This window comes from Balaenoptera physalus (genome assembly GCF_965194825.1).
Source record: "Balaenoptera physalus genome assembly, chromosome: 3".
Lineage (NCBI taxonomy): Eukaryota > Metazoa > Chordata > Mammalia > Artiodactyla > Balaenopteridae > Balaenoptera > Balaenoptera physalus.
This window is the reverse complement of record NC_138890.1, coordinates 65,402,521-65,427,050: the sequence shown is the minus strand read 5'-3', so window position 1 is coordinate 65,427,050 and position 24,530 is coordinate 65,402,521. Positions and strand designations below refer to the sequence as shown.

Here is a 24,530-nt window from a genome sequence, read left to right as displayed (position 1 = left end):
TCAGACCAATCCTGGGGTTCATTCATTTACTCACTCACTTGTTCCACAAGCATTTCTTGAGTACCTGCTATGTGCCAGGCACTGTGCCACAAACAGGCACAATGATAAGCACGACAGATGCAGTCTCTGCCTCTCTCAGCTTGATTATTAGAGGAGATGGACATTAAACAAATAATTACACAAATAATCTTATTCTGTAATTATGATAGGTGTTGGAGCTTTTCCTTAAGTGACTGAACTTCCCCTTGTGCCTCTTGGTCTGAAATACACTATGATATAATACTTCACCCTTGAGAAAAGGAAACAGAAACTAAGGTCCCAGGATGAAATGTTCAAATAACATTCATAAGTCTTGTGATCATATACAGAAACTCTTAGCATAGCAGAGTGAAAGTTGCCTGTTGTCATTGTCTTTATTTGCTTTTGGACATCATGTCAGACTCCAGATATGACATGCTTTCTGGCATAGCCTGTTTTTGGTTCTTCTGGGGAAATAGATACAGAAAGCTCAATAGACTTTTCAATGCCTGTGGTCTTCAGTCTTGGGAAAAGGAACTAGAGGGCAAGCCACGTGCAGTTTCCCCACGTCTGGGCAGAGCAGGGTCTTCAGCTCCCTTCAGAGCTGCATTGGCACCTCTGGCACTCACATTGGTTACTAGATTAGAGTTTTAGACCTTTAAACATTCTTCATACTGTTTGAAGAAGCTACAATTAACTTCTCCCAAGCAGCTCAGCAGAACTTGGTTGCTAGGCAGCAGACCTTTAAAGACAATTTGTCAATTTCTGCCAAAAGAGAAAAATAGTAAACATTCACATTCTTAGAAAATTGCTTGTTTTCCAGCTTCCAACTTCCTTGCCATGGCAAGGCCTCCAGTTCATCAGTGTCCATTTTATTCCTTATTTAGTTTTCATAAATAATTCAGAGGCATTTTAGGAGAATAATCGAGCCTTTTTTTAAGCCTAACCTTTGGCAGTTCAAAACAGAAAGATGTTTGGGTTGCCGTATTTGTGGACAGGTTTTATATGAATGTACAGGGGTTCCTTTGGAAGGTACAGAGTACCGAGCTGTAGCCTTGGGCAGCTACCCAGAAAGGTGGTAGCAGATCCATGGGAGGCTCTTGAGTCATTCAGCCTTAGTTAGCACCTAGCATGTGTCAGGCCCTGCGTGCACTGCTGCAGCAAGAGACGAGGAGATTCCAGTACAGGGGCTGTGGAAGTTCAGAGGAGCCCAGAACTCAGCCTGGCATCAGGGAAGGCTTCCCAGAGCAGATGTGGGCTGGACTAATACCCTAAGCGTGAAACAGGCTGCCCCCACTTTGGCAGGGAGAAGAGTGTCCCAGCAGGGTCCTCTCATGTGCCAAAGGTGAAAAGTACTTGGGAGGGAGACTACCCGTGCATCCTTGTGGCCATGGGGCCTGGTAGACTCTGCAGCTCAGCCTGAGGGCAGTGGGAAGACAGTAGAAAGCCACTGGGGAACTTGGAACTTGCGAAGGTCACTGTCTGATTTGCATATTCCAGCCCTTGGGGAAACCACTTGATTTGGCTTAGGGTTAACTCAAGGGCATTGGCAATGAGCAGGTGGCCAAGAGGGGCTGGGGTTGTGCAGGGGTGCTGAATGGCTCCGGTGTTGTCTATCTGGGTTCCTTTGCCACTTCCAACATGAAGGACCTTGTGTAGGTTATTAAACTAACCTGAGTCCCGGGTTTCTCAACTGTAAAATAGGGATGATGGTAGCACCCACCTCACAGAGTTGGTATAGGGACTAATAATTCAAGAACAGCCATTAGACTGGCGCTGGGCACACAGTGCTCGTTAAGTGTTGACTGGTACCATTAAGATAGAGCTGCCCTTCCTGTGCTTCCATCAGTCCTCTGCCCAAAGGGGCCACTGGTGTCCAGTCTGCCCCCTGCTGCCTGAGTGACCGCAGATGAAACTTGCCACTCTCTTGGGACTGGACTCTTTTTTTTTTCTCTCTCTCTCTCTCTCTCTCTCCTGAATCTCCCTGACTGAATTGAGCACGGGATCCCTTCCAGCTCTGAGTTCTCAATGCCAAGCCTGTTCCTAGGTCAGGGCCACGTCTCCGCCCGCTGGTGTGGCTTGGCACTGTGTCTGTGCCTTACAGACTAGGGCTGCCTCTTGCTCCATTCAGTCCACGTGCTTGGGTTATTTCAGCTCTGGGTATATCCATGATGTGTATCACCTGTTCATGGGGGTTCAAAAAGCATTGCCAAGGAGCCAGCTGGGGGCCCTGAAGGGCCCTTTTATTCATTCATTCATTTAATCATCCACTCAGTCACTATTTATTGAGCACCTACTATGTGCCAGTCACCCTGCCAGGCATTGAGAATGTTGCAGAGAATAGGACAGGTGTGGCAGGAGAGATGACAAGAAGCAAGCAACATGCATACACCAGTTAATTTTCAGGAGTATAAGTACTGAGACGTGAGGCAGAATGATGGGCTGGAAAGTGGCTCCGTCGGGTGGTTGGCGGCCCTGAGTCAGGGTGATCAGGGTGATCCCTCAGAGGTGACATTTAAACTGCAGCCCAGGATCAGGGAACAGCAAGAGGTTTCAAACTCACCTGTGCCTTTTTGGAGGGGCACACAGTGACACTTGGCTCTTGAACGGTTGATTTCGGGTGCAAGATGACAGGCTTTCACTGTTGGGCGGTTCCTTTTGGCATCGGAGCAACAGGGCGTTAGATGTCATACCACGTGGCTTGCCAGGGTTGGGAGAACTTTGAGACAGTCACCAGTCCACTGTGGGTTCAGTTTACCCCCACCAGGTCCTATACTGGGCCCCAGAGGGAAATAACCCAGCCCCAGCCAGCAAAGGGAGGTGCCGAAGGATACCACAGAAGCACCCAGTACCTGAGTTTGTGTTCTTCTATCAGCCGTCTTGCTACTTGCTAATAAGATATGCAAATTATCAGGGCTGTGAAATCTTTGCACATTTCATCTTCTGTTTAATTAGCATTTAATCGTAATCTCATTTTAATTTTTTCACACTGGCACCCTAATTAAATGTTAGGGTGTTAGTCTTAACAATTAAATTATATTGGCAAATAGAGTCTTCAAGAAACTTGACCTTTTGCAAGCCAGGGCCCTCTCTAGCTAGATGCAGACATTAATTAGTTTTCTGCAAGATGCTGCCTTGAGCCCCCTTGGTGCCCCCATTTCAGTTGTTTCCTTGTGGTTACAGCCCTAGGTTCAAGAGAGACACACAGCCAGAGGGTGGGGCCTCCTGCAGGCAGAGATTACCACTGAATGGCTTGTCACGAGCCTCTGGAAGGCCAGTGGATGCTGATTCTTCCGGGGAGGGGAGTGGGCTTGGAGCTGGGTCTGAGGCCTGGAGGACTCCTTGAAGTGGTTTCTCTTCTCTCCACAATGTGAACTCTCCTGTAACTTGTGATTCTCATGTGATGATCACTGGGAAAGTTGGTACCAAAGCAAGTCACATAGTGTCCAGTGCTGCCACCAGGTCCTACAGCAGCCCTTTGTGGAGGACCCAGTGAGGCCGAGCAGCCGTGGCAGGTGAGGCACTGCCAGTGCCACTGAGACTTGCCTTGGAGGTTGCTCTGGGGTGGGGGCAACAGACAGAATGTGGGAAGAGCTGTTTCCCCCCGAGTGAGCAGGTGCTCAAAAGAAAACCAAAGCACGAGGGTGCGTCCACTCACGGCCTAGCCCTGAGGGAATTTGGATGGGCGTGATTGAGAAGGAATTCAACACGATCCTCCTACCCCATCACAAACAGAGAATGGTACTTCAGAGCTCCCACCGAGCAGGGCTCATGGTATCCTTGTTCTTTTTTTTTTTTTTTTTTTTTTTTTAATTTTTATTGGAGTAGAGCTGATTTACAATGTTATGTCAGTTTCAGGTGCACAGCAAAGTGAACCAGTTATACATATACATATATCCACTCTTCTTTAGGTTTTTTTTTCCATGGAGGCCATCACGGTATCCTTGTTCTTGAGAGACCATGGAGACCCTGACCCATGAGAGGCTGTTCTCTGGGCTGCCCCAAACCCTGAGCTCTCCCTCAGCTATCTGCGTGAGGCCCTGGCACGTAGTTGCCTGGACTCTTTGACGCTTGTGACTGTGGTAGCAAAAGCAAACATAACTTTGAATCTTCAGCAGAAATTTCTGAACAGTCACTTCACGGCAGTATTGCATTCACAGAAGCCTTTCTGCCATCTGATTTTTCCTCATTGTTTTTGCTTTTCTCGGCAAGTCTTTCCTCTTCTCTCTGAGGTCCACTACCGTCCATCACCAGATTCTGTCCTTGAGCAGGTCAGAGCACATAAATTCAGTCCAACACATTTATTGAAGATCTTCTGTGTGCAAAGCACTGTGCTAGGTTCAGAGAAGATGCATTCTTGTACTTATTGCTTTTGTGCCGTCTTCTTATTTTTGAGTGAGTGGGCTTTCTGCATTTGCCTTTTCCTGCCCTGGCCTGTGAAGCAGATCACACTGAGGCAATCTGAAGCCATTCTCTCTCCACCTTTGCTCCCCACAGGTTTTCCGGACAGACTTGATCACAGCCATGAAGATTCCAGACTCATACCAGCTCAGCCCGGATGACTACTATATCCTGGCAGACCCATGGCGACAGGAATGGGAGAAAGGTGTGCAGGTGCCCGCCGGGGCAGAGGCCATTCCAGAGCCCGTGGTGAGGTGAGCCGGGAAGCCCAGGCCAGGGGGGCCATAGGCAGGGGATGAAGGGGAGGCCAGGACCAGTCAAGGGATTCCTTTCTAGTGTGTCTCTATTCTTAGATTCTTTTGCCCTAAAAAAAACATTGCAGTGTTCCAGAAATACTGCAGCTTACCTCTGAGGCCAAGGGTTTGAGCTTGGGCTCAGCTCCGGAGCCAGACAGCCTGGGTTCAAATTGCCAGTCTTATTCAGTGCGACCTTGGGCCAGAAATGTAACCTCCCTGGGTGTCAGTTTCCTTGTGCGTAAAATGGGAGTGATAACAATAGCACCTGCCCCATGCAGTGGTCGAGATGATGTAGAGAAACGATGCATGGAAGGTCCTGGACACAGGACCTGGCACACACGAGCACTCAGTGAAAACTGGCCCTGGATTAGCTTGATGTCGATCCAAACTGGGTCCCACCAGAGGATCTTCTCAGGGAAATCTCCAGGCTTTTAACTAGTCCTTAAGATAGGGATAAGCCATGCTCTTGACTTCTTAAACCTTTTTAAGGAGTTCTTAGCAGGACGGAATCCAGTGCCTGGCACACACATCAGATGTTCACGAAGCAGTTGCTCTGACCAGACTCTGAGGAGGCCCTCATGCCAGGGCTAGGTCAGGGTTGGGTCAGGGATGAGTCCTCTTTGGGCTTTGGTGCCTTATGGTCTTGTAGGTCAGGGAGACTCCTGGTGCTCTTGTCAGGAGGTGGCCTTGTGGCCGTAAGCCTTGCATCCAGTGACAGAGTTCAGCCAAGTGCTTCTTTCTGCACCCCGGGAAACCCTCCAAGTCATGTCTTGGGATACAGGGGCCTACTGTCCTGGCCTCCTCTGCCCACCAGCTTGCCTGGGCTGGGCAGCTTGTGTTATTGGCAGTTCATTCCCGGCCTTGGCAGCCCTGTGGCTCTCACTTAGGCCCATTTTGACCAGGCCTGGGGCAAAGACCTCAGCTGTCACCTCCCTTGACGTTGGCACTGTTGCTTCCTGGCAGCCACACCTATGACTGGCTCACAGACACCCAGTGCCTGCCTGATGCCAGGCCTATGCTGGGCATGGGATTACAGAGGCGAAGCAGACTCTAAGCCTCACTCGGTGCTCAGCGAGGATTGGGTGTTGGGCAGTGCTCAGCCTCCTGGGCTCCCAAGGGCTGAATGCCTACCAGCTCTTGTCTTCAGCCCTCTGAGAATCAGGGAAGCTCCAGGCCTCTCTGGACGGGAGTGTATGTGGGATTTAGAGAAAGAATTTATTCTACACATCCTCTGCCCAGGGCCAAAAACATGGGTCAGCCTCCTAGCCAGTTTCACACCCTCACCTCTGCAGACTGAAGAACTGTTACTGACCTCTTTGAACCTGTTTCTGACCTCTTTGAACCTGTTTCCTTCTCTGTAAAATGGGTCTAAAAACAGTACATGCCTGATACTGTGGTGGTGAGGATTAAATGAGAATTCACATGCCAAGGGCCCAGGATAATGAGGCAGAGGGGTGGGCCACCAGCTGGGCAGAGAGGAGTGAGCCCTGATTAGGCTCAGCCCAGCAGTCTGTCCTCTGTCCTTGATGTCAATGTCAGGTGGTTCCAGAAACATCCGCCGGCCTGGGTAATTACTTGCAGATGCCTCCACACCAGTAGCTTGGCTACAGTTGGTGTTTTATCTGTTGACATCAAGACGAGAGCATGTGTTCAGACAGCTCTGGCTCTACTAGGTACATTCCCCACATACACATGGCTGCTCTAGGCTGACAGGGGCCAGGCACTCCTGGACTATCCATGCTCTTTGGAGAGGATAGACTGGAGGGGGAGAGATGCTCTCGTGGAGATACCTCTGTGCCCCATCTTTCCCTGTCTCCCTCCAGCCTGGTCCCTGCATCTTCTGGGGTGCCTTCCGCCGCACAGCCCTCATCTGGAAGCCAGCACGGCAGCCACCGTGCTCAGAATTGTTATAGGAACCCTGTTCCTGAGAACTTGCTATGCCGAGCCTGTTACTCTCATCTTCTCATTTAATTATCATGTTGGCCCTCTAAAGGGCATATTGCTGTCCCCATTCTGTAGATGAGGAAGTTGGGAAATTCTGGGGAATTCCCTGCCTGACCGCCGCCAGGGCCTTGTGGGCTGGGCCGGGAAAACACAGGCCACGGGAACAAGCCCTGGGTTGCCCCTGTGTGGCCCAAAGAGAGTCTTATGCCCTGATCACCCTGGCTTGCTGACTCTGCCCTCCCCTGCTGCTACCCTGGCTCCGTCCATCCCTCTCTCCTAGCCCAGTCCTCCCTGGCCCCTGAGCAGGTCTGCCCACCTCATGGTCTGAAACTTCTCTGGATAATGAGAACCTCTCACTCTCAGATCGTGAATTGAGGGAGGGCCTACACTGCTGCCTTGGTGTGGCCAAAAGACTCAGCTCAGGGCAAAACCAACCTCTGGTGTCTGTCTGGTCTCCTGGAGTAGAGAGCCCTCCCCTTCTCCGGATCCCAGCCCAGCCATCCACCTCCTCCCAGCTGACCTCAGTCTTACTGGCTGCAGCTGAGACTGAGGCCTTGGCCTAGGGTAAGGTCTGTCCACCCTTGATAGGAGTGTTTCCTCCATAGTCAGAGCCAGAAGAGGCCAAACAGATGAAGATGAGAGCCCCAGGAAGTACAGGAAATGCCTTTTTTGTTGTGAGCCCTTTAACCTCAGCTTCCCAGAGAAAGGAATGTGATCTTGGCCCCAAGAGGTCTGGCCAGGTGGCAGCTGACTGAGCACACAAGTGTGGGTAGTTATGCCAGTAGGTGGTGGGCATTCGGGCAAGAGTTATCCAAAACCCCAGCTAAGCATATGCTGGGGGCACAAACAAGGCAGGGTCATGGCAAAATTATGGTGTTTTTCAAAGAATATGTTAATTTAAATAAAAGCCTCATGAGGAAAGGCAGAATTTTGTAGGACCAAGAGTACTAATATTCCTTCTATTTGGAATGATCTGGGGGTCAGGGGGCATCACATCATTATCTTTGCCTAAGACCTTCCTTTATCTGGGCATCTTGTGTGGGAAAAGGTGGTGCCAGGCCCTTTCCCTTTCTCCTTGGCTCCCTCAATCTCCTCTGGGACTCCCTCCTGCCTGGAGGCCATTCTGCCTCCCTGTCTCCTTCATCCTTCCTGCCCCCCTTGCTGACACCGGGGCATTTCCTGGCGCCCAGGAGCCCTCCCCACAGCTGAGCCACGTCCGTGCATCCAGAGCCCTGCCTTCTCCTCCCCAGTCGGCGCTGAGTCACAGCCCCTGGCAGCCCTGCCTTCGACCCCAGGAGGCCTCTCGGGCAAGTAAGGGGCCTCTCAGCCCTGGCAGGGCTGGCCAGATGGAGGCCAGGCTCCGCAGCAATAACCATGGCAACTGGTAGGGGGTGGGAAGAGCTGGCATTGTGAACTGGCATCAGGAACTGAGGGGCAGCACACAGCTGACCCAAGAGAGGAAGCTGTGCTCTCCCAAAGGCGAAACGCCCTCACACACAATTTCAGAAGGAGCAAAATGTATATCTTAAAATACATGCTCACACACATATAGTGCTTACTACATGCCAGGCACAGTTCTAAGAGCTCTACATGTATTCATCCATTTAATCCTCATGCCAACTGTAGAAGGTAGGTGCTGTTATCATTAGCCCATTTTCTGGGGCACAGAGAAGTTAAGTGGCTTACCCAGAGTCACCCATTAAGTGGTGGAGCTGGGCTTGGAGACCTCACCCTGCAGTCAGGGCACTTCCAAGCTGCCTCAGAGGCAGAGCCATGGCCTGAGGGTGGGCTGACCTGGAGTGTGACCCTGAGACTGTAGCAGGTGCATCCTCTTCACCCCGGAGGAGCCCTGGCCTCAGTGCCCCTGAGGCTATTGGTGGAGGAGGGGCCAGAGCTTTTGAGGGCCTGGGAACAATCCCTGGCCTCTCCCCAGCTTTGAGGGGTATGCTGAAGGACCTGGAGGCCAGCTGGCTCTATCCTCCTGGTCCCAAAGTGGCTGGCACTGGGCATTGCCCAGGACAGCACTTGGAATGCCTCCTACAGCCTCTGCAGGGTGGGCAGGTGGGAGGAGGGAATGGAAGGAGGTGGGCCCTGCTTGGCATCGAATTCTCACTCCTCACTTGCCCACTAGCTCCTCAGCCATGCTGGCCAACTTACTAAAGGCCCCCAGACCCAGCAAGAGTAGCAGGCTGAGGGCACCCTCCCCTCACACCTTCTCTTGATTTCCTAGGATTCTTCCACCATTGGAAGGCCCCCCTACCCAGGTGTCCCCTAGCGGCTCCGAACTTGGTGAGGGCTCCCAGCCTGATTGGCCAGGGGGCAGCCGCTATGACCTGGACGAGATTGACGCCTACTGGCTGGAACTCATGAACTCGGAGCTCAAGGAGATGGGTAGGTGACCCGCCAGCTGAGAATGGGGTGGGGGCAGGCCAAGGAGGGTTTTCTTCTGAACCCCAACATCCTCACCCTCAGAAGGGCAGTGGCCATCACTGGTCTTTGGCACTTCACAGGTCTGGGGGGAAAGTCCCTGCTGCATTACTGATTAGTGTGCTTCAATTTCTGTAGCTCTCAGATGGAGGCAATAATAGCATGTCATTTATACGGTTTGGGGGAATATTGTAGTAAGTGTGACTGTTGCATGAAGATTGAGTGAGCCCTGGGAGTCTAGGATTACAAATGGGGCCAGGGTCAGTTGGTATGGGCCTTCTGGCTGGAGCCTACCACGTCCCAAGAAGGGCCAGCTCTGCCATATTCAGCCACCTTCCCAGATCCCCCCATACACATAGCTCAGGCAGTGGGTTCCCCACGGAGCCGGCTGCATCCCAGAGACACTTCCATGGTATCTGTGTTACACAAGCATGTGTGTGGTCACAAGCAGGGTCTGAAGTCCCAACACCACACCAGGCCCCGGGGGCCTTTGAGGTTGCGTGGTCCAGCCCAGTCAGTTTTTGGACCATGGAACTGGGGTCCTGAGATAGTGCAACCAGTGAATGGGTGGAAACCCTCCTGTACATCTGCCCTGAGAGGCCAGGCTCCTGACACCCTGCCCTGCTGTCCTCACAGAGAGGCCAGAGCTGGATGAGCTGACGCTCGAGCGCGTGCTGGAGGAGCTGGAGACTCTGTGCCACCAGAACATGGCGCGGGCCATCGAGACGCAGGAGGGGCTGGGCATCGAGTATGATGAGGATGTCGTCTGTGACGTGTGCCGCTCTCCCGAGGGTGAAGATGGCAACGAGATGGTCTTCTGCGACAAATGCAACGTCTGCGTGCACCAGGTAGGCAGCCCCCATCGCCGTCACCATGCTGTGCGGGCAGGCCCCTGCCTGACCCGGTCACCCTGGCTGTAGGGGTGCAGCAGCACTGTGGGCACGGGCCCCTAAGAAGGAGGGCGAGGGGGTGGAAGGGAATGGCGTGAGTGCCCGTGGTGCCAGGGATACCCAGGGCCCCTCGGCTCAGCCCCCTCAGCCAGATTTGAGTAACGCCCATTGGATGGTCTTTCTGTCCTTTCCTGCCGGCGTCCCTCAGATTCCCCCCACTGAACACCCTACCCCTCCTCCTCTGCTCCTCACCATCCTGAACTTACAACGAGGCAGCACGGTGTAGTGACTGAGAGCAGAGCCTGGAGCCAGGCCACCTGGTTTCAGACCATGGCTCTGCCCTTTGCAAGCTATTTGATTTTGGGTAAGTTTCTTAATCTCTCTGAGCCTCTGTTTCCTCAAGTGTAAATAAAAGTAAGTTGTTGTGAGGATTAAGTTCTTTGCTATGAGTCATTTGGTTAGAACGGTATGGTAAGAGTTGTTCGTGTTTGTTAACATTATTGGTATTATAAACCAGGTGCCGCCTGACTAGGCTCCCCTCTTGATCTTGGGCCCCAAGGCTCTAGGTCTGGGGCATCTCTGGGCCTTGTTTGTAGAAGATGTAGAAGACCTGACTGGAACCCAGTGGACCCACTCTGGCCCTGACTTTGAGGCCCTCCCTTACCCACTTCTGCTGGAATAGCACCCGGGGAGCTTAAAAGGGCTTCACCTGGCTGGCAGGTTGGTAGGCAGTGCACCACCCTCCTCATTCATCTACGTCCCTTATACCCAGCAGCTCTTAGGTCCATAAGCCCTAGGCATTACCAGAAGGGTGCCCAATCACAGATACCTGTGAAAAAAGATGAAAGCTCTGGGCCTTGTCCTCAGGCAGCATACATACCCAAATTTGTATTCAATTGAAGGGAGTTCATGGATGCCCCTGAAATCCATCACTGATTAGGAACCTCTGCTGAAGTGACTGTCCTCCCAGCAGAGGGCAGAGCTGAGCCCTTTCACAGAAGACTGTGAGATGGTGAAATTTCAGCGCACAACCCACGCAAAGAGAATCCCTGGAGCCCTTGCATTATAGTCCCTTAGGAGATCTCTTTGGCAGAGATGAGTAGCAGTGTCACTCTGTAGCTCCTAGCTTGGGCTGGGGCTAGGACTATTTGTAGCCGAATGCTGACCAGAAGCGGATTGGCCAATGCCTCTGACCTGTGACCACCCTGATCTCTCCCCAGGCATGCTACGGGATCCTCAAGGTGCCCACGGGCAGCTGGTTGTGCCGGACGTGTGCCCTGGGTGTCCAGCCGAAGTGCCTGCTCTGCCCCAAGCGAGGAGGAGCCTTGAAGCCCACTAGAAGTGGGACCAAGTGGGTGCACGTCAGCTGCGCTCTGTGGATTCCTGAGGTGGGCAGATGTGGGGCTGGGGCGGCCCTGGGGCACAGCCATGGGGAAGTGGGTCTGAACAGAACTCAGAACCCCGACGGCAGAGCACTAGGAAAAGAAGGTGATGGGCCACGTTAAATGGCGGATCTCAGGTGTCGAGCCTGGGAAGAGCTCAGGCAGCAGCCCACAGGGAACTTCACCCATGGACCTAGGCAGAACTTGGGTGGCTGTTTCCATGGGAAAATGGGATTATGAGCCACTGGGGGATCCAGGTGGTAGGTGTGAGAGCTGGACAGAAGTCAGGCAGCCGACTCTAGGGGAAAGCAGGTTGTGGGTCTACCCAAATCTAGGCGGTGGTCCCAACCAAAGTCAAGTGCTTTTTTTAAAATGAAAATAAGCCAAATGACCTAAAAGGAAATCAGGTGGGGAGCCTGATTAAAATTGGAGAGTAGGGCTGTGGCTGGAATGGGGGGAGGTGGGCCCAGGTCTGAGTCTAGGCTGGGGGGCGGACCATGGATGATGGGCTGGGCCCACAGTGAGTTAGCAGAGGCCCTGGGCTCCTGTCTTATTTGAAATGTGAAATGCTGACATTCACTGGCGTTTCAGCCCTCTCCCTGCTGTGTGCCCTGACCCAGAATGAGGCCCCACTCCAATGCTGCCTGTGCCCGGAAGCAAGCCAGGTGGCCCTGTCAGCAGGTGGCCCCTCCCCTTCCTGGGCTCGCAGTCTGAAAGTCCTTGCTGGGACCCACATCACAGGTTTCTGTGATCATAGTGGTTATGTCAGCAATAGTCACTTGCTGCCACATCAGCATCTTGAAGTCTGGGACTACCTCTGAGTATACCTGGTCTGGGCACAGCAGGGACACAGAGGATCAACAAGGACCTACCATGGGGGCTCTTTGGTTCAGGATCTCTGGACAGGGGCCCTTTTTCCCTCCTTAGGCATGGGCAGTAGGAAGGCAAATGTACCCTGCCTCTGGGGCTGAGGAGTGGGCTGTGCCCAGGAGACGGGCATGATTATAGCCCTGTCTCCATAGGAGGGGCTAAACAAAGGCACATCCCCCTTGGCCAGGAAAGCCCTGGAGGTCCCCAGGAAGAGATCCTACTGTGGGGACCTATAGTCGCCACCCAGAAAAATAAGTAAAATAAATTCAAGTTCTAATAAGAACTCTGAAGATGCTATTAACAAAGGCCTGAGGTACAGAAGAGAGGGGGACCTTGCATGTATTCATCTGCACATGGAAGCATCTCTGTCTTGAGACTCACATAGTCACAGGCACACATACACTCAGTCAGTTACACACACGGAAGCGCACTCTCCCAGTCACAGTTTAAGCCTAGCCGCTATAGAGCACACACTAACACTCACTCCATGGTCAACTTGGGAAGTCAGGAAGGACTTGGGACTCTCCCACTGCCGTGTCTGCTCGCCGCCTGGTTTCAGCAGACGGGTCCCCCATTTAGGTGATCCCTGGAGGCAGGCTGGGGATGAGAGGCCTGATGCAGCTCCCTGTGTCCTGCCCCAGGTCAGCATCGGGTGCCCCGAGAAGATGGAGCCCATCACCAAGATCTCGCATATCCCAGCCAGCCGCTGGGCTCTGTCCTGCAGCCTCTGCAAGGAGTGCACGGGCACCTGCATCCAGGTACACAGCCCCTTCACCCCGCTGCTGCCCGGGAGCCCATGTAGGAGCCAGCTACACAGAGGAGTGTGTCTGGGACACCCTGTAAAACAGGCCACTGCCAGCACCCTCCACCTGCCCCATGGTGCTACAGACAGAAGCACTGATGTGCCTCGGACAGGGACCAGAGTCAGCACCCCACCTGCCAGGCACTCCTCCATCCCTAGTTCCACTAGGCACGGGGCACAGGCCTGGGGAGCCAGGCTCACCACCCCGTTACAGTACTGAGGGGGCTTTCCCCAAGAGCAAGGGTCTGTGGGCTTAATAAATACGTTGACCTCTCTTCTGATGTCAAACTTGACATGTGAGAGGGGTAAGAATCAAACTTTTCCTCCAACTAAGCTAACAGGCTCTCCCTACACAGGGCAGGGGCTGTGTTAGTTTGTTGACAGTAACGGTTCCCAAATTCTAGGGCTCATCAGTATTACCCAGAGGACTTGTTAAAACACAGATTGCTTGGCCTACCCGCCAGAGGTCCTGATTCTGTAGATCTGTAGGTGGGGCTGAGAATTTGCATATTTCTAGCAAGCTCCCATGTGATACTGATGCTCCTGGCCTGTAGGTTGGGAAGTGGGAGGGTCATCCTTTCTCTCCCTTGTCTCTTCAGGAACAGTTGTCATTGTAAACACTAGATGTGCCTCTACCCATTTATAATACTTTCAGAGTTTGTGAGTGCAGTGTAAACGGCCACTAATATTTCGATGGGTTATTGCTGAAACAGTTGTCAGCTGCCCACAGCCATCATCCCAGGTAACCCAGGCCCTGAGTTGGCCCTAACTGCCTGGACAGGAGAAGAAGGAAGGGACCCAACTCTAGCCCCTCTTCCCAGAGGACAAGGGAGGGGCATAACTCCCCGTCCTAGATGACATTGCAGGAGTAGAGGAGGCAGGGACCCATCAACAGCCTCTTTCTTTTGATGCCTCAGATCCAAAGTCATTGTCCACACAGAAATGCAGCTTGTCCCCAGAGGGGTTGTCAGTCATCTGATTGTTGACTTCCCCAGGGTACATGATGCTGTCCAGCTCCCCCAGAGCTCCCCCTTCCCATCTTCCATGACTCCCTCCACAACCTGCAGGATGTTGGCAGCCCGTGCCATTTTGTTTAGAGTCTCACCAGCATCCTGCATTCTCAGTGTAACCCTGGGGGATGCCCCACATTCTTCTTCCCACCCACCAGGGCTCCCTTCATACCTCACCCTGCCCTTCCTCTCCCTCCAGTGTTCCATGCCTTCCTGCGTCACGGCATTCCACGTCACATGCGCCTTTGACCACAGCCTGGAAATGAGGACTATATTAGCAGACAACGACGAGGTCAAGTTCAAGTCGTTCTGCCAGGAGCACAGTGATGGGGGCCCACGGAGTGAAACCACGTCCGAACCCGTGGAGCCCAGCCCAGCCAGCGAGGACCTGGAGAAGGTGACCCTGCGCAAGCAACGGCTGCAGCAGCTGGAGGAAGACTTCTATGAGCTGGTGGAGCCGGCCGAGGTGGCCGAGCGCCTGGACCTGGCTGAGGCGCTGGTCGACTTCATCTACCAGTACTGGAAGCTGAAGAGGAAAGCCAACGCCAACCAGCCACTGCTGACGCCCAAGACCGACGAGGTGGACAACCTGGCCCAGCAGGAGCAGGACGTCCTCTACCGCCGCCTGAAGCTCTTCACGCATCTGCGGCAGGACCTGGAGAGAGTGAGTCCCCCTGCCGCCCCCCAACCCGCCTGCCCGGTGGGCAGCCCAGGAGGCCTTTCCACCCTTCCCTCGCTGCCCTGGAGCAGCCGTGGTTCACCAGGATTCAAATTGTGAGCTCTGGCCAAGGCGCTGAGGGCCTCCCGCTCTCAGACAGGGTTGGGGTAACTGAGAGTTTGTAGAACAGGGGAGGATCCAGCTCTGGGGTCTCTGAGTCCCTCTTGTCCCAGCCCTTTTGCAGGCCTGGTGAAGGGTGGGGGCCCTGCCAGGACTGTGAGTCTGGGAAACACCAGGGCTGGGGCAAGGACCCAAGCTTCTGACTCCTAGTGGTCTCTGTGGGCCCTGCCTGGTCCCAACACACGTGCTTTGCTTGGAGTCGGAGGCAGGGGAGGAACTGGGAATCACAAGTGAGTTGAATCAGTGTAATAAGCACGTGCTGGGCCAAAGCAGGGAAGACAGGTGTGAGTGCAGCTCCTGGGGGTGCTGGATAGAGGGAACAGTGTGAGCAGAGGCACCGGGGTGTGAGGGTGGGCTGAAGACCAGCAGCGGCCTGTGTGGAGTGGAAGGATGGGGCTGGGTGGGTGGACCAAAGTGTGTCTGGAAGCTGCAGAAGTGTTTTAAGCTGGGACTGTCCTGCTGTGGCTGCAGGTTCCAAACGCTCACCCTGGAGGTGGAATCACAGGGCCCAGATGGAGTGAGTGGGTTGGCCAAAAGCCCTCAGCTGTGCCCTGGGAGGCAGGTGATCTTGCCTTGGTCCAGGCACATCGCTTTGGGGGCTGAGTGAGATGTGGAAGATGTGCAGACACCTCGGTTTTGGGCTGGGCCGTGGAGGTTGGGACCAGTGAGAGTTGCTTTCCTAGAGCATGGAGGCCCCCCAAAGCCTCTAATGCCTGCTGTTCCTCCCAGAAAGAAGGGGAAAGGATCCTGCCTTCTGTGGAACTTGGCTTTTTTGGTACCCCTCCCCTGACTCCTCCAGCTGATAAAGTACCACCCCCCAAGTTGGGGGCACCCCAAGGATGAAGCAGGGTGTTCCAAGTCCTTGATCCAGTCCTCTGAACCCCAGGTGCTGTTCTGGCCTCTCCTCTGGGGGACATTCAGTTCTAGGATTTGGAATATGAGGCGTCATGTCAGGGGGACACAGACTCACATGCCCACCCGCTCCCCAGGCCATGCTGGGAAACAGCCGGGGTGGAAGCATCAAGGGGGCTTTGTGTGACTTAAGGCAAGCTGCTTTGCTTAGGCGTGTCTCAGTTGGCGAGTCTGGTTAGAGCAATTCAGCAGATGTTGTGCTGTGGGCTGGGTGGGGCGGGGCGGAGGGCATGGAGGTGGAGGCTCTGAAACTGGACCCGGCTTCTCCACCCTCCTGCACCCCACGCATCTGCCCTGAGGCCTGGTCACGTGGAAATGACCCTGCTGGCCTGGGAGGGAGCTTACTGCCTGGCAGCCAGCCTGCCACCAGGTCAGAAGGTGGAGGGGCAGGGGGGTCACCAAATGTCCACGGCTCCAGCCAGGACAGAGAGCAAGGCCACCTACACTGCAGTCACCGCTTCCTGGGTAGCCCAGCCTCCTGTCTCCCAGGGCCATCAGGTACAAATCCTTCGAGACCAAAGCTGCTTCCACACTTGTCCTCAGGCCACCCTTGAGTCTCCACCCCCAGGGTCTTGAGTACAGACACCCTGCTTTTAGCCCTCCTGTTTCCAAACGACTCAGCACATCTGACCTCCCTGGTCTGTGCTGCTCAGCCCACATGTCTGGCCCTGGCTAGGCTGCGTGGAGAGGTCAGGGGACGGGCTCACCTATTGAACCATCATCGTGGAAAAAGAGATGAGAGGTAGATAGTGCCATCCTTAAGGAGCAGATGGGGAAGGTGGGGCTCAGAGAGGTGAAGAAAGCCTTGGAGGAATGTGTGTTTTCTAGAGTTGAGCTGAATTGGGGCCTGAATAGGGGAGGAGTTTGTCAGAGAGTTGTTGGCTTATTCTCTATTCTGTACATTTCCTGGGCAAAAGTACCCCCTTATCAGTCCCCCGACCTTCCGACCCCATTGTCAACTGGTACAGGTGAAGCCAGGGGCTGAGGTTGTCATGGGCTAGGATACTGAGGTAGCTCTGGGGCTCCTGGGTCTGTTCCTCACAGACGCCTTTGGTTGAGGCACAAAGCCCTCCAAAGTAAGGTGTGAGTTGGTCCACTCTTCCCCAGGAAGAGGAGGCAGGGCCAGCCTTGGAGTCTGTGCAGCTTCTTAGGGCTCAGGAGGGCCCTGTCAAAATGCTGCTTCTCCAGCAGCCTCCAGGCTGGGCTGAAGGGCACCAGCTGAGTGCAAGGCCAGGGAGTACACAGCCCTGGCAGGCTGAGGAGAGGAGGTCAGACAGCCATGCGCCAGTTGACCCCCTCCGGTCCAGCCTCAGATCTTTTCACGGCCATGCGTTGGTGACTCGAGTGAGTGAACAGGGCCGAGAACTATGCCATGGGGGAGGCTTTCTGCAAAGACCATGGCTGTTGGTGGCCTAGCCAGCAGGCCCAGTCTCTGACCATGACCCTGTGCCAACAGTCAAGAGTATCCAGCCTGTCACTGGGCACCACGCCAGCTTGGGCTGGCTCCATCGAGGATTCAAGGCAGGGGTTGAGACTGAGGCTGTGTGTAGCCTGGGTCTACATTCAGTTCCAGCACTTCCAGCTCTGTGCCTTCTGAGTTATAGTTTCTACTTCTCTGAGTTTCAGTTTCCTTGCCTGTAAAATGGGAATAAGGATCTAGCTGACCTTAGATCCCAGGAAAGATGGGGGACAGAGCTTAGCACACTACCGTCCATTGTTAGGGGTGGTTATTGTTGCTGTTCTGTCTCCTAGAAGGGTGGGCTGCTCAGATGGCGGGCTCCAGGGAGGACTGAAAGGGCAGGCCCAGTGCTAGGGCCCAGGAATCATGCATCCTCCCTGATTGATTTGCCTCCCAAGGCAGGAGTTTTGCTGAGAGAAGCAGGGGTCATGCTACCACCAGCATGAAATCCCATTTTACGGTCAGCCTAGAAGATGTGCTTTCCTAAAATTTCAGCCTTAGGCCTCAGCTGTGGCAGGCAGCACAGGAAAGCATGGCCACTGCAGCCTCCCAGAGTTATTCACAGCTGACAAAAAAATTGCAGCACTGATGATCAGCGATCAGCCCAACAAACACCGGCTGGTGTCCCCTAGCAACCGTGCTGGTAGTTTGGGCTACGCGGGGCCTCACTGCCTGTGGCTCTGGATCTGGTTACCAGGAGTTTATTGAAGGTTTTACCTGGCCTGAGAGGAGCCGAGAGGGCAGGGCAGGGGCAGCTCTCAGACACACACGCCCCAGGGGATGGACATGTAGGAACTCCCCACAGCCTCATTCCCCATAGCTCTCTCCAGGAGAGGAAGGTTCTGCCCTCCCCCACACTCGCCACCTGTTTTCTCGGCAGTTGTCACACCCCGTTTACTCTGTCCTCAGTTCCTGGGTTGTGTCTCCTTGACCTCCCATCAAAGCCTATCTTGTCCCGGGCAGCCGTGGCCTCCAGCCTCCAGCTCGTCAACCCCATGGCTCCCAACTCTAGGATTTTTTCCAACCCATTAGCCCCTCTACCCACTCAAACCCTGTCACCCCCTCCAACTGCTTCGGGTCAGTAGCCCCAAATCCCCAATCCCCCTTCTTCACCACAGCCTCCCATTCTCCCTGCTCAGTTCCTCCTTCACTGTCCCCTGCTTTCTTCACTCCCACCCCATGTGGCATTAGCTCACTGCCAGTCCCTTGCACCTGTGCAAAGGCCACACCCCGGGCAGAGCCTCACCCAGTAGGAGGCACTCAGCCCACCAGGAGCGATCCTATAGCAGTGAGCAGGTGAGCCCCCCAGGGTGCCTGCCAGCCAGCCTTGTTGGGACACTAGCCAGCAGCATTCTGGGCCCCCCCATTACCACCTGTCTCCACCCCTGCCCCCCTCCCTCAGGGCTGTCCCGTCTCTTAGCAGACCTCACCTCCTGTTCCTCAGACCAGAACCCTCCAACTCCTTGCCCGGTGGTGCCCTCTGTACCCGTTCTCTGCCCTTTTCTCCCATGTCCTCCCCTCCCCGCCCCCCCAGGGATCTCTTTCCAGCCCACACCCTGCAGCACAGGAGTATCTATCTTGTCTTCACCCCTTCTCCGTCTCCAGGATTCCTCCACTGTCCGAATTCATTTTACCTTCTCCCATCTTCAAAAACAAGTCCTCCCTCCCCATGTCCCTCTAGTCATGGGTTTCTCACCCTCGTTACTCTCTCCTTTTCTGTCATCCCTCACTGTTCTTTACTTCTTTGCTTCTCACTCCGCCTAGATTCCTGCCACCACCATATTCCAGAACCTTCCACCAGGGCCACCTACAGCCTCCATCTCCCGCTTCTCCATCCTCATCCCCCAGCCTTCTCAGCAGTGGTTGCCACAGTCAAGCATGCCCTTGGTCTTGAAACACTTTTCCTGTGGATGCTCTGACCAGATTCCCCCCGATACCCCAGTTCTGCTCCCTCTCTGAATCCTCCTTGGTCCCAGTGGTCATTCACCACACTAGGTCTGACCTCTCATTGCGCATCTGCTCCACAGCTTTACTCCCCATCAGGAGGCTGGCTCCAGCCCACACCTCCCTCCCCAGCTCCAGCATCTCGTGCCCAGTATGCCCTGTCCCCACCACAACCTCCCCAGGCTCCATAAATGCCCCCTACACTGGTCCATTCTAGCTCAAGATAACTGGCTGGGAGTCCTCCCTGCCCCTCTCCTCGCCTCAGCCCACATCCAGGTTCTCTTTGCAAAACTTGGCTGTTATCAAAACAATTTTATCAAAAAGTAAAACCTGCTTTTATTACTGATCCCTGCTGTAGTTCAGGGGGACTTTTCCACTTGATTCTTTTTTGTACTCTTTGATTTTTTTTTTTTTTAAAAGAGAACGTTTTGCCTTTATAATAAGAAAAAAACAATGTAAGGAGTCCGATAGCCTGGGTGGGCTTCTAAGGTGGTATCTATAGTTTTCCCCAAAAGCCATCAAGGAAGAGGAATTTTACAACATTCAGTAACATGTAGCTATATTACCAAGAATCTTGGGAGAAATTAGAGAAGTAATTGATGATTCCAGGGTGAAGTGGGAATAAGGGGTCACAGTGTGACCAAAGTACCAACCAAAGAATGTGGGCACCATTGGGATTCTCACAGAATCTTCCATAGCAGGAATCTCCAGACATTAGTGATTGTGTAATGTAGGTACCCTTATCATGGAAAGAAAATTGAGCATTTACCTCCAATATATTGTATTTTTAATATCTCATTTATATCTTCCATGGTATATTATAAAAGCAAACCTAATCAGAATTTCTAATAGGACCAAAAAACCCCCCAACACTAGAAGTTCTAATATTTTCTTCCTATACTGTGATGAGCTGTCAAAATCAACAGCCCATGGAGCTCACTTTGGAGGCCCTCGGCCTAGGACAGTAGTTCTCAGGTTCCATGGTGCTATGTAAGATGTATACTTGAGGGCCCCCGCCTCCAGAGAGTTTGATATTCCCCCAAGCCTGCAAATCTGTATTTTTAACCAGCCACCCCAGGGGTTTGGGGGTAATCTTGACCAGTAATTCATTTGAGCCTGCCTTGAGAAACCTTGCTCTAGTGTTTCGAAAAGATTAAAAGAAAGAAAGAAACTACATCTGTATTTTAATAGGACGTAGACCTTGGCTGATCTGTTTTTAGGCTGGATATATTGACTAGTTTGTTCTTAGGCCTCCAAAGTAGCCACGAATCCATCCACCTCTCTTCATCCCTACTGTCCCCATGCGCCCTTGGCCGCATGATTGCCAGGAGGAAAGAGACCAGGGTATGAGGAGAATAAGGTTGGGCTGCTTAGATGTGGTGGACAGGAATGCCCTCTGGAGGTGATATTTGAGCCAAGACCTGAAGGATGAGGTCTAGCCTTGGGAAGAGAGGGTTGAAGAGCATTTGGGGCCAAGAGTTGAATGTATATCAAGGCCCCAAGGCAGAAGTGGGCTGGACACAGAAAGAAGGGGACTGGAGGGCAGTGCGGCTGGAGCTTGGAGAACCGTGGGACATAGACTGTGAGATGACAGTGGGAGGTCAAATTGGGCAAGGCTCTGAGCTGTGGCTCTGGTTTTTTTAAGTGTGACAGGAAGAAAGCTATATCTGTTTCCTAGGGCTACTGCGACAAAGTACTACAAACTCCGTGGCTTTAAACAACATAAATTTGTTTTCTCACAGTTCTAGAGGCCAGAAATTTTAGATCAAGGTGTTGGCAGGGTTGATTCCTCCTAGAGGCTCTGAGGCTGAAACCCTCCATACCTCTCTCCTAGCTTCTGGTGGTTGCTGGCAACCTTTGGCGTTCTGTGACTTGTAGACCCATGACTCCAGTCTCTGTCATCACATGGCATTCTCTCAGTATGTCTTCACATGGCCTTTTATAAGGACATTAGTCATTGCATTTAGGGCTCACTCATATCCAATGTGACCTCATCTTAACTAATTACATCCAAGGTTCCAGGTGGACATAAATTTTGGGAAAGGGCACCATTCAACCCAATGCAGAATCTATTGGAGGTTTCAAGGGAAGGAGGATTTACATTTTAAGATTTACATTTGTATTTCAAGAATATTGCTCCAGGATAGCAGAGAGGTGAAAACAGCTGGCCATCCAGGTGAAGATGATGGGGGTGTCCAGGAGGTGGAGGGAGCTGTTGGGATGGGAGGGAGTCAAGTTCACCAGGAACGGGAATTCCCTGTGGTATTCCAGTCCAGTGGTTAGGACTCCGCGCTTTCACTGCCATGGGCCCGGCTTCGATCCCTGGTCAGGGAACTAAGATCCCGCAAGCTGTGCAGGGCGGCCAAAAAAAAAAAGTTCACCAGGAAGGACTGATGGGACATACTGATGGATCAGCTGTGGGAGCAGATGAGGGGGAGCTGGGTCCTTAAGGATGACTCCTGGGTCTCAGAACTTACACATCCCTGCTCCCTGTCCCCACCACCACCAAAATCCCTCCACAGTTCCCGCTGACCTGGCTCAGTCAGGCCTCAGAGCCTGACACTCTAGCCACAAGGCCTTGCTCTCCTCTCCCCTACCTGGCCTTACTCTGGGTTCTTGTCTTCAGCCTGTGCTTCTCTGTGATCACCTCCCACCTGGCCTATCTGCCCCTTTCTCCAGGGAACCTTCTCCCCACCCCCAAGTCTGGGTCAGGGCTGCCTGGGTCAGTACTTGGTCAGCATCTCTCTGCTCTGCTGGGCAGCAAGCTCTCAGAAGAAAGGGGCCCTGGTGGCACTGCTCGCAGCTGAGCCCAGGGCCCAACACAAGCCTGTGCTTAGGGACATGTGGGAGGAGTCCAGGATCTCCGAGGAAGTCAGACGGTGCCAGTGAGCTGGAGCAAGGGCAGGCTGGGCCAGGTGGCTGCCCCTTGGGGAGGTGCTGGCCACAGGAGAGCCTGGTGTTCACAGTCTCGGCTGGGGTGCGGACTGCTGCTGAGAGTCTGTGCAGAACCTGTTCTCCAGAGGCCTGCTAGCCTGGTTCAGGTGTTCCGGGGTCTCCTTCACCACTAGGCTCAGGAAGGAGAGGAGGGGGCCCACGCCAGCAGAGAGGTCTGATAACGGCTACCCCAGGGCAGTAGAAGTGATGGTCACGACGACAGGCAGGGGCTCTGGAACTCTCAAGTCATGCCCAGGCAGTTTAAGGATATGAACACTGAACTCAGCCTTGAAGACGGAACCCAGCTGGAGGTAGAATCTGGTGGGACCCAGGATTCCAGTTCCGCACTTTCTGGCCAGCTGTCCCTGTTGCTGCTGGAGACTGTGACCAAGCTGAAGACAGTGCCAGAGCAAGGCAGTGTCCTGATGGGGAGGAGGCCTGGTCTTGTTCCCGGAGGTGTGATGCACCCTGGGAGCAGCCGGAGGGGGATGGCACACTGGGCAGAGGGAGGTGCCGGGTGGACAGGGAGCAACGTGGCCCATCCTTCAGGTGCTTCCAGACCAGCTACAGGGTGGGCCCTGTCCCATGGGCTAAGCAAGCTGGTCTCCCAGGCCCTAAGGGGCTCCTCCTAGCTGGCCTAAGGGAGTCAGAGAGGCCCTGCCCTTCCCCCTAAGGAGTTCTGTCTCTAGCCGAGCAAATATGGCCGAGTGCACTTGGGCCCTTGACCAGAGCAGCTGTGGGCCTGGCTCAGGGCCAGTGCAGCAAGTGGACACGGGTCAGCTGCAGGCTGGACCCCAGTGCATCAGGGACAGCCTGTCCGTTCAGAGCTGTTCTGCTGGAGCTCTCTCTACTTATGTGCCGGTCATTCGTGTCTCAGGATAGGAGGTGGTTTTTGCCCGGGTGCTTGTGGCTGAAGTTTCTTCAATGGAAAGAAGCCTTGGACAGGAGCCAAGGGGTGAACTTGGTGACCTCTCGAGGCCCCGACAAGCCTTGGGGCACTGTGTATACAGGGCAGGGCGGCCACGTTGGAAGGGCCTTGGGCGCTGGCATGACTCAGCCCGGAAGTTTAGGCCGAGAAGAGGAAGGCAGAGTCGACAGCCCGAGCTCCGCAGATGCTCTCCCTGCTGGCTCTGATCCAAAACACAGCCTTGGCCCCGTGTTTTGGATCAGAGTATTGCAGCTCAGGGCTGAGGATGCATTCAGGGCCTGGGTATTGATTCCCAGATGTCCTGGGCAGGTCAGGCAGCGGTGGCCCCTCAGAGCTGGGAGGTCAGGGTGGTTGCTTGTGAGTAAGGTGGAAAACCTCTCTTGTGTTTCCTCAGGTTAGAAATCTGTGCTACATGGTGACAAGGCGCGAGAGAACGAAACACGCCATCTGCAAACTCCAGGAGCAGATATTCCACCTGCAGATGAAACTTATTGAACAGGATCTGTGTCGAGGTAGGCGCCCCCCCTGCCCGCCGCTGCCACCCCTCCTGTGCACACCCTCAAGGGGCTGGGTCCCAGGGAGGATGTGCATCTTCGGGGCCTGTTGTGGCATGTGTACAGGGTCAGGGGCCACTGGCCCCCACCCCTACCCTCTGTATCCAGTTAGTAGGCCCAGGCGGGGGCCTGCCGGGGTCCTAGATGTGTGTTGGCAGGCAAGGAGCCAAAGATGCAATGTGGGCATCGGGCCTGCCCTCGGGGAGGTTTCTGGTTCACAGGACGCTCAGGCAGTGCTGGGCCATAGTGGTTCAGGAGGAAATTGCACGTGAACAGGTACAAACCAGAAGTCCCAGTGGCTCTGTGCTGGTGCTGGGGCAGGAAGGGCCCAAGCTGGCGAGCTTCCCTGAACCCCTGTGCGCCTGCATTTCGCTTCTGAAGAAGGCAGCTGCCCCAGAGGTGGAAGCGGACCTGTGTATTTGTTCTCCCGGACCCTGTCTGACAGGATTCAGGCCCTGTGGCAACAGTTTTTTCCCTCTGTCTTATGCTTTTGCCATCACATGCATTTAACAGATCTGGAAATCAAAGGTCAAAGAAGCTCTGACAGTGTTCTTACTTATTAGTTGTGGATATTGCCGGACAACAGGGCCCTTCCTGGACTGTTTACATGTTAAGGAAGGCAGTGCATAGCCCAGAAAATGGTACTCTAATGTTGAATTGTATGCAGCAGAAATAGCTGGATGGAGAGATTTTTAAGCCAGGGGCTGCCACTGCCAGCTCAGCCTATGGATCAGGCTGGGCCTGGAGTAGAGGGAGGAGAGCTGCCGGGCCACCACCAAAGCCAATGACTGAGAACCTGCTACTGCCCCACCCCTGCCCAAGAGCTGAGCTGCCTCGACTGCGCTTTGGAATCACCACCCACTCTGGCCAGCATTTCCCAGGACAGGTGCTGGGTCACGGTGGGTCACAGCCATGTAGAGG

The 24,530-nt window shown here is 53.9% G+C and overlaps 1 protein-coding gene across 12 annotated transcripts in view; it reads left to right on the top strand.

Annotated features, from left to right (window-relative positions):
- Nucleotides 1-24,530, top strand: part of JADE2 (jade family PHD finger 2) — a 47,692-nt gene that overhangs the window by 19,079 nt on the left and 4,083 nt on the right. For 10 of the 12 annotated variants that reach the window (XM_082454736.1, XM_082454733.1, XM_082454731.1 and 7 more), the window contains 7 exons: nucleotides 4,516-4,673; nucleotides 8,890-9,050; nucleotides 9,723-9,934; nucleotides 11,197-11,364; nucleotides 12,870-12,986; nucleotides 14,240-14,704; nucleotides 23,450-23,567. In XM_082454736.1, coding sequence (XP_082310862.1) covers nucleotides 4,516-4,673; nucleotides 8,890-9,050; nucleotides 9,723-9,934; nucleotides 11,197-11,364; nucleotides 12,870-12,986; nucleotides 14,240-14,704; nucleotides 23,450-23,567 — 1,399 coding nt within the window. The remainder of the gene's footprint in view (nucleotides 1-4,515; nucleotides 4,674-8,889; nucleotides 9,051-9,722; nucleotides 9,935-11,196; nucleotides 11,365-12,869; nucleotides 12,987-14,239; nucleotides 14,705-23,449; nucleotides 23,568-24,530) is intronic. The other 2 variants (XM_082454738.1, XM_082454730.1) reach the window with 2 other exon arrangements.